At 36.3% G+C, this 9,942-nt stretch overlaps 1 protein-coding gene across 2 annotated transcripts in view; it reads left to right on the top strand.

Moving 5' to 3' along the window:
* The window catches only part of Slc30a5 (solute carrier family 30 member 5), a 32,531-nt gene that overhangs the window by 1,708 nt on the left and 20,881 nt on the right, over nt 1-9,942 (top strand). For both annotated transcript variants that reach the window (XM_015482283.2, XM_048806076.1), the window contains exons 2-4: nt 4,373-4,495; nt 5,498-5,564; nt 7,204-7,289. In XM_015482283.2, coding sequence (XP_015337769.1) covers nt 4,373-4,495; nt 5,498-5,564; nt 7,204-7,289 — 276 coding nt within the window. The remainder of the gene's footprint in view (nt 1-4,372; nt 4,496-5,497; nt 5,565-7,203; nt 7,290-9,942) is intronic.

The raw sequence follows: 9,942 nt of genomic DNA, 5'->3' as shown, positions 1-9,942 counted from the left end.
TTTTTTTTTTTTTTTTTTTTTTTTAAAGCGAGAGAGATAATTTTTTTTATTTATTTTTTTTTTAGTTTTCAGCGGACACAACATCTTTGTTTGTATGTGGTGCTGAGGATCGAACCCGGGCCGCACGCATGCCAAGCGAGCGCACTACCGCTTGAGCCACATCCCCAGCCCAAGATAATTTTTTTAATATTTATTTTTTAGTGGACACAACATCTTTATTTTATTTTGATGTGGTGTTGAGGATCTAACCCAGCGCCCCGCACATGCCAGGCGAGCACGCTACCACTTGAGCCACGTCCCCAGCCCATGCTTTTTTTTTTTATGTGGTGCTGAGAATCGAACCCGGGTCGCACCCATGCTAGGCAAGCGCTCTACCGCTGAGCCACAATCCCAGCCCTCCATGTTCTTATTTAGGAGTAAAAAAACATTGATGTATTTTACTCCCTCTCAAATAATCCAGGGGGGAAAAAATCTGTTTGAGAGCACAATAAAACAAATGAGACAATATATTTACAATTAAGTTGTCTAGAAAAAGGGCATACTATTCTCTGTTAATTTGAAATTATTTTTAAATGAGTTGTTTAAATACTTTTTTACTCAAGAACTTATGTCTTAGGTAGGTAAATGTGGCAAACAATTCTTTGCCATCTGTTTGCTCAGCACAGTTATCATTGCAGAACCAAAGTCAATTCAGAACTGGCTGAATTTGGATTCCAGGTTACAAAAGTTTTTCTTTATAGAGGCTAAAAACCAAAACTGGTTGTAATCTCCAACAAAAACTGACTGTGGTGGCACATGCCTGTAGTAATCCCAGTTATTCAGGACGCTGAGGCAGGAGGATCAAAAGTTTGAGGCCAGCCGAAGCAATTTAATAAGACCTGGTCTCAAAATAAAACATTAAAGACCTGGGGATATAGCTCAGTGGCAGGGAACTTGCTTAACATGGGTTTAATCCCCAGTATCTCAAAAAAGCAACAACTAATTGATAAATTATTTAATCAAAGATATTATGCCTGAATTCACACTATTTTAAATATCTTTATTTTATTTATTTATTTTTATGTGGTGCTAAGGATCAAACCAGTGCCCCACATGTGCCAGGCAAGCACTGTACCACTGAACAACAACCCCAGCCCCTTGGACTATTTTAAATAAAGTTTCCTTTCTCTCTCTCTCTTTTTTTTTTTCCTTGCAGAACTAGGGCTTGAACCCAGGAGCGTTTAATCACTGAGTCACATCCCCAGCCCATTTTATTTTTAATTTTGAGATAGAGTCTTACTGAGTTGCTGAGGCTGGCCTCAGAGTTGCAGTCCTCCTACCCCAGCCTCCCAAGTCACTGGGATTGCAGGTATGCACCACCATGCCAGGCTGTGTGTGTGTGTGTGTGTGTGTGTGTGTGTTTAATTTAAAAAAGAGAGTAAAGAAGCCAGGCATGGTTGTGCACTCCTGTAATCCCAGCAGCTCAGGAGGCTGAGCTAGGAGGATTGCAAGTTCAAAGCCAGCCTCAGCAAAAGCAAGGCACTAAGCAACTCAGTGAGGCCCTATCTCTAAAAAAATACAAAATAGGGCTGGGATATGGCTCAGTGGTCAAGTACCCCGAGTTTAAGTTCAATCCCCAGTACCAGAACATAAAAGGAGTAAAGAAAATTGGTGTCAGAAAGACCATAAGAGTAATAATATTATCAAGAAGTATTTTACATAGGTTAATGCTCCATATGACTAAATCTTGTCATTCAAGTGCCCTGTTTTTCAAGTTTTGTTAATACTTTAGTCAGAAATTATTTAGAAATCTATATACTAATCACCTTCCCAAGTGCATTATAAATATAGCTCAGTGGTAGAACACCTGCCTGTCTGAGGCCCTGGGTTTGATCCCCAGCACTACAAAAAGAAATTACATATGTAGGGGCGTACAGGCAGAGATACAAAATTTACCTTTTCTTTAATGACTTAAGAGTTATTGTGACCATCATCTCATGAACCGAGTAAATATAGTACTGTTTTCAAGGGTTCCTTCCCAGTACTCGTGTTGTACCTATGCTGCTGTCTTGTATTTTGAAATATTATTCCTATTCCATGCTTGGTATTTCCTACACTGTCTTCATTACAGACTATATATCTCAAACTCTGTGGAGATACCCTTCCCTTCCCTAGTTAGTTGTTTCCATGTGTGTTCTTTCCAGACTCTGTTAAGTGGATCACATAGATTTGTCTATTTGCCAGTCTTTCCCAGTAGAACTCAAGCTCCTTGAGTGTAGGGTCTTTACTATGCATTTAGTGTCCCAGCTATTACCTAGAAATGTGTTTAGTTGTAAGAAACAAAAATAACAGAGGCTGAAACAAATAGGGATTCTATCTTCTCACAACAAAGAAACCAGAGGTTGCTGGTGTTTGTTCAGAGCCCTCAGTGATACCATCTGGGAGGCAAATTCTTTTTGTTTTTCCTCTCTGCCATTAATTCTTAGTGTGCAGGAATAATGAGATTGATAGTTCCAGGTACATCTTGCCCCTTTATGTGGAAGAGGGATGGCTACACCTGAAAACACCCTGTCAGTAAGTGAACAAGGAACTATGTGAAGATTGACTGAATAACCCTATGGAGGATTTATGTATAATCATGAGTAGTTGAGAAGATGAGAACCCTCAAAAGCCTTTTGGATGAACTTTGGCCTTTTGGGCAATATATTAAAAAGAGCAAGCTAAGAAGACCTGGGATTGACCCTGCCTAGCTCTCTGCACTTCTTCTTTCCAATCTACAACCTGAGAGGAGCTGGGCTAGACAATCTCGAAGGTGTTTTTTTTACCTCTTAAATGTTAATGTCCTAACTTTTTTCCCCTAACATATACATTTACTTTCAGACCTAGATAACTGCTAGAGATTTTCGTAGGCTTTGTAGAAGGGTTCTGCTGGGGGGTTGAAGCCTGGCTGTTGGGATGTTGAAATTAAAGGAAAGAAGGTAAGCAGGGCTAAGAAGAGAAACTTCTTTTTAATCTCCACATTTTTAGTCCAATGCCTCATCCTTCCTTTTCTCTTTGCTTCATGTTCAGACCTAACCAGAGGCTAAAACTTATGACTCTTGTGGTAATTGAGAAGGGATGTTGCCTGGCTGTGAAAGGCAAGAACGTGGGGATCTAGTTACTTAGAAGACTTCTCTAAGGATCCTCCCTTTGGTAGCTTCCCACACCCTTTCTCAGATGCATGTGGTTCCTGGAGCTTTTCAGAAATCTCTGGATCAGGGCACTTGGATTTTCAATCCTTACTGTAATCACTTAGCAAGTTAGTGTCTTCTGGTTTCATCACAGATAGAATTTAGTCCCTATTTTTGTTTTCCTTAATTGTTTGGAGTAATTGATAAATTGAAAGACATAATACAGGGCTAGGGCTGGGGCTGGGGCTCAGTGATGGAGCGCTCACCTGGCACACGTGAGGCACTGGGTTCCATCCTCAGCACCACATAAAAATAAAATAAACATATTGTGTCCACCTACAAATAAAAAAATTTAAAATTTTTTTTAAAAAGACATAGTATAGGGGCTGGGGTTGTGGCTCAATGTAGAGCGCTTGCCTAACACATGTGAGGCACTGGGTTTGATCCTCAGCATCACATAAAATATAAGTAAATAAAGTTATTTGTAAATCTACAGCTAATATGTGTGTGTTTATATACATAAAATGAAGACATTACAGGCTGGGTGCGGTGGCACATGCCTGTAATCCCAGCTACCTGGGAGGTTGAGGAAGGATGATTGCAAGGTCAAAGCCAGTTTCGGCAACTTAGCAAGGCCCCCAGCAACTTAGCCAGAGCCTTTGTCAAAACATAAAAAGGGGTAGGAATGTGGGGATGTGGCTCGTTGGTTAAGTGCCCTGGGTTCCATCCCCAATGCCAAACAAACAAACAAAAAAAAGCATGTTATAGCCAGACATGGTAGCACTTGCTTGTAATCCCAGCAATGCAGGAAGCTAAAATGGAGGATCGCAAATTTGAGGGCAGCCTTAGCAATTTAGTGAGACCCTGTCTCAAAATAAAAAATAAAAAGGACTAGGGTATAGCTCAGTGGCAACTGGTTGATCAAGAACATCTTTATTTTTAGTTGTTGCTTTTTCAAAAAATAGACTGCATCTATATATATTATCATTCACATACATTGAAAAGAAACCAGGAGTATAACATACACCAGAATGTTAACAATAGTTACCATGTGGATAATGAGTTGTTTGGGTTTGTTTTCTGTTTGGCTTTTTTGTATTGTTTCATATTTGTTTATGTGTATATCTTTGTATTCTGTAATGTCTGTTACTTGTATAAGAAGAAAATTACTGAGTTCCTTGTGATTTCAATTATACTGAAAGTTGTTTGTTTTTATTTTCCAGATTAACAAAATATATTGTGTTACTGTGTTTCACTAAAGTTTTGAAAGCTGTGGGACTTTTTGAATCATATGATCTCCTGAAAGCTGTTCACATTGTTCAGTTCATTTTCATATTAAAACTTGGGTGAGTATGTTCCTTATTTTCTAAGTTAAACCATGCTAGCAGATGGACATAGTGCCATATACCTATAGTCCCAGCATTTGAGAAGTTGAGGCAGGAGAATCCCTTGAGCCCCAGAGTTCAAAGTCAACCTGGCAACATAGTAAGATCTAATCTGAAGAAAAGAAGTTTTAAAAAAAAAAACCAAACATGCTGAACTGCATTTCCTGTATAATCCTTTCATAGTGTACTATGTCCTCTTCTACATATAGTAATTCATTCTTCCTAAATAGACATTTCTGGATCTTGAAATTGATAGTGACTACTTTCTGCTGTCTTCTATTACTAAAAATATATTAAACCCTTGGGAGTATAATTTTGGTAATTTGGGAAAGAGATTCTTTACTAGGAAATTTTAAGCACCAGTTGTATGCAACTGGGGGAGACAGGAAATTGAACCCCCCAGGCTTTGCACATGCTAGACAAGCACTCTTCCACTGGGCTATATCCCCAGTTCCTTTTATGTTATATTGTGAAATGGAGACTCTTTAAGTTATCCAGGTTGTCTTGAAATTAAAATCTTCCTGCAACAACCTCCTAAGTAGCCATGATTATAGGAATGTGCTACTACCTCACATGGCATGTTATTATACAGCGTTTTGGCAAAAGTGGGAACATATAATTAGTACTTTCTTCATTTCTGTCACATTGTTTTAAGATTTGTTATTACTGAGCTCTAGAGAAAATAAGAATTATTTTCTTTAGTATGTCAAGGTATTAAAAAATATTGAGACTCCTCTTGTGTGGCTTTTGAACTGACTGGTTCCAAAGACAATTACAAAAGAAGAATTCCCCAAAATGTTGCCATGGAAACATTGTTAAAATATGTACTGTTTTCCAGTACAATTCTTCAGAGGATAGCATGCCTTTCAAGTTCTGGTACATTTGTTTAAAATAAGTGTCCTTACTTAAAACCACATCTTGTATTTAATATTGATTAGTATGTTACTGTCTCAATATTTACAGGACTGCATTTTTTATGGTTTTATCTCAAAAGCCATTTTCTTCTGGGAAAACAGTTACCAAAAACCAGGTAAGATTTCTGCAGAATCATTTATTCCTTGCTCATTTTTTGATCAGGGATACTTAATAATTTAAACACACAACAGAAAATTTCTACAAATAATCTGCTCTTGACATATTTGACATATTTGGTTTATATCACAAATTAGAAACCTATTCCATGATTTTTATCAGAATGACAAATTTAAGTATTTGTTTTTAGAGACTAAGAACATTTTTTAAAATAGCATTAATATTTTAAACACCCTTTTACATTTCTTTCTCTGTTTTTTTTAATTAACTTTTTTCATTTGTATTTGACAGCAGAATGCATATAATTCTTATTACACATATAGAGCACAATTTTTCATATTTCTGGTTGTATACAAAGTATATTCACACCAATTCCTGTCTTCATACATGTACTTTGGATAATAATGTCCATCGCATTCCACCATCATTTCTAACCCCATTCCTCCTCCCTTCCCCTTCCACCACTCTTCCCTATCTAGAGTTCGTGTATTCCTCCCATGCTCCCCCTCCTACCTAACTATGAATCAGCCTCCTTACATCAGAGAAAACATCGACATTTCATTTTTGGGATTGGCTAACTTCACTTAGCATTACTTTCTCTAACTCCATCCATTTATCTGCAAATGCCATGATTTTATTCTCTTTTATTGCTGAGTAATATTCTTTTTTATCCATTCATCTATTGAAGGGCATCTAGCTTGGTTCCACAGTTTAGCTATTGTGAATTGTGCTGCTATAAACATTGATGTGGCTGTGTCCCTGTAGTATGCTATTTTTAAGTCCTTTGGTTATAGACTGAGAGGGATAGCTGGGTCAGATGGTGGTTCCTTTCCCAATTTTCCAAGAAATCTCCATACTGCTTTCCATATTGGCTGTACCAATTTGCAGTCCCACCAGCAGTGTATGAGTGTACCTTTTTCCCCACATCCTCACCAACACTTAATGCTGTCTTCATAATAGCTACCATTCTAACTGGAGTGAGATGAAATCTTAGAATAGTTTTGATTTGCATTTCTCTAATTGATAGCAATAATGAAAATTTTTTCATATATTTGTTTATTGATTGTATATCATCTTCTGAGAAGTGTCTGTTCAAGTCCTTGGCCCATTTATTGATTGGGTTATTTGTTTTTTTGGTGCTTAGCTTTTCGAGTTCTTTATATACCCTTGAAATTAGTGCTCTATCTGATGTGTGAGGGTAAAGATTTGCTCCCAAGATATAGGCTCTCTGTTCACCTCATAGATTGTTTCTTTTGCTGAGAAGAAACTTTTTAGTCTTTCTCTGTTTTTGAATAATTGGAGCACTAAAAACTCCTGATGGAAAAGAATTTAAAGACTAAATCATTCAGTATTCCTAGTGAGAAACTAAGAAAACAGAAAAACTGTAAGAAAAGATTTCAAGATACAACAACACAGATAATGGAAACAATGCTTTCTTGCAAATCTAGAGTTAATCAAGGGATCTAAACATTTTCTCATTTTAATTTTAAAATATGTAGTTATTTAGTTTTTAAAATGTTTATTTTTTTCTCTTTCTCTGTTACCATTTTTATCATTTGTCTTTCATATTTATTTAAAATGAAGTTACTTAGTGAAATATGTGACTGAAATTTTTCATTTTTTTTTCCTATTTATAGTGGATCAAAATATTTAAACATGCAGTAGCTGGATGTATAATTTCACTCTTGTGGTTTTTTGGCCTTACTCTCTGTGGACCACTAAGGTAAATAAAAGTGCATATTTAGAATGTTTGTTTACATTTCCTCATTTTGAATGTTAATTTTGTTCCATTTTATTTCCTGTCAAATATTTATTTGTACAAATATTTCTATCACTTCTATAGTTTGCATAGAATTCAACAAAGAGAGAGAACCTCTGGTTTGTGGATTAGTTCTTTGGGGAATACCATAATGTATTTGTTCATGATCTATCATAGATATTTTACTAGTTAGCATCCAAAGAGTTTCAGAAAATGTTTATCATAAGTGGCTTTTTTTTTAAATCACTTATTAGTGATCCTTTTACTTGCTAATTTGGAGGCTAAAAGGTCTGTAATGGTAAATAAAATCAACCAATAAGGAGAAACACAAGTACTTAGAATTAAAAGCATTTGTGTGTCTGTGTATGTGCACTGGGAATTTAACCCAAGGGTGATTTACCATTGAGCTACGTTCCAAGCCCAGCCCTTTTTTTTTAAAACAGGGGCTCACTAAATTGTTGAGACTAGCCTAGAATTTGCAATACTGCTTCAGCGTCCTTAGATGCTGGGATTACAGGCTTATGCCACTGTGTCTAGCTTCTTATTGTTGTTTTTATTTGTTCTTTTTAGTTATACATGCCAGTAGAATTTTTTTTTTCTTTTTTTTAGAACCAAGGATTGAACTCAGGGGCGCTTAACCACTGAGCCACATCACCAGTCCTTTTAGAGACAGGTTCTCACTCATTTGCTTAGGGCTTCTATAAGCTGCAAGGCTGGCTTTGAACTAGCAATCCTCCTGGCTTAGCCTCCTGAGCCGCTGGGATTACATGTGTGCGCCTCCATGCCTAGCATATTTTGATATATTATACATACATGGAATACAGTTTCCCATTCTGGTTGTACATAATGTGGAATTAATTACACTGGTCTTGTATTCATATGTGAACATAGGAAAGTCATATCCAATTCATTCTATTATCTTTCCTAGTCTCATACCCCTTCCCTTCATTCCCCTTCATCTAATTTGTTGGCCCAATTCAGCAAGTCACTTATAAACAAATATTTTGAAATAGTGTATCAGTCATCAGCTTAAAGGTGGTAAATTAGGAAGACTACTCCCATTTTATGTTCCCGTAGATCTATGTAGAGTAATCTTTTTTTGTGCACATGAGCCAGTTTAGAAAAGAAATACTTAAGGACACTTAATAGAATATGACACTGTATGTGAGGCTTCTTTTAATATTTTTTCTGTTTCTAAAGGGTTTTGTTTACTTGCCAATGATGAGGGGGAGTGTGAGGACAAGAGGTGAGAAGTAAAAAATGAAGGATATTTTAAAGGCTTTCACTCAGAGTAGTAGGGTGAACAGAGAGGAAGGTCATGAATGAGAAATGCTTTGTGTAAAGTTCTTTTCCCTCTCATAGCCATTAGAATAGCTTCTGGGTCCCTTTGGGTGTTTTGCTCTGTGCTTTGTCAGCTGCAGAATATGTTAAATCCAAATGTCATATCTCTGTCCACAACTGCAATAGCATCCTGGAGGTTTGGGAAAGCTGGCAAAATTTCTCATTCTGGGTATAACTTTTTCAATTTGTTCTTGAATATAATTGAGTGGTACTGTTGTTTATCATTTGTAATATTTTAAATTTGTTATTCACAAAGTTATTATTTAGTTCATATGCTGTTAAATCACTGTCTCTATGTATTAAGATAGGGAAAGAAAGGGGAAATAACTTAAAACTCTTACTTGGCTCCTTCTTTTAGTCATCTACCTCCTACTCTTGTAACTCTACCACCAACAACACTGTTCCTCTTATTCTTTGACTAAAACCATCATGCAATTACTTGATGAGAAAGGCTCCTTTCAAGCTAAATATGGTAGCACAGGGGCTGGGGATGTGGCTCAAGCGGTAGCGCGCTCGCCTGGCATGCGTGCAGCCCAGGTTCGATCCTCAGCACCACATACAAACAAAGATGTTGTGTCCGCCGAAAACTAAAAAAAAAAAAAAAAATTAAAAAAACAAAAACAAAATAAGGACTGGTGACATAGCTCAGTGATGGAGTCAATCCCCAGGGCCTCCAAAAAAAGAAAGAAAGAAAGATTCCTTTCATGTTTCATAGTCTATCTAATTTTAGGTTAGTATTACTGTTGACATTTATTTTCTTAAATTTCCAAATTTTAATACAGCTAAGATTATCATCAGTGGGCTCTCATTATAGATTTTTAGGTAAAGAGAAAAATTGAAAACATTTAATAAGCAGCTGAAATAATTACTGTTTAGAACTCATAAGTCTCCTTATGAATAGTGATAATGATTTCTATTTTTTTAAAAGAAGTATTTCCACATAAGAAGAATAAATATAGATAAAAATATATTTGAAGAATAATAAAATGATATGCATGTTTCTTAACACTCAGCCCCCAAAATAAAGCCTTATTAATACCTTTGGAGCCCTGTGACTCTCCTGATTATATCTCCTCCTTTTCCTGCCTTTAGATATAACCAATATCTTAGGTTTTGTTTTTATTACTGTCCACTTTTTTGTATTTTTCTCTTTTTTTTCTCTCTTTCTTTTCCTCCCTCTTTCTTTTATTTTTTTTTTAACTTTTTTTTTTAATTATTTTTTAGTTTTCGGCAGACACAACATCTTTGTTTGTATGTGGTGCTGAGGATCGAACCC

Source organism: Marmota marmota, unplaced genomic scaffold (assembly GCF_001458135.2).
Source record: "Marmota marmota marmota unplaced genomic scaffold, marMar, whole genome shotgun sequence".
Classification (NCBI taxonomy): domain Eukaryota; kingdom Metazoa; phylum Chordata; class Mammalia; order Rodentia; family Sciuridae; genus Marmota; species Marmota marmota.
This window is presented reverse-complemented; position numbering and strand designations above follow the sequence as displayed.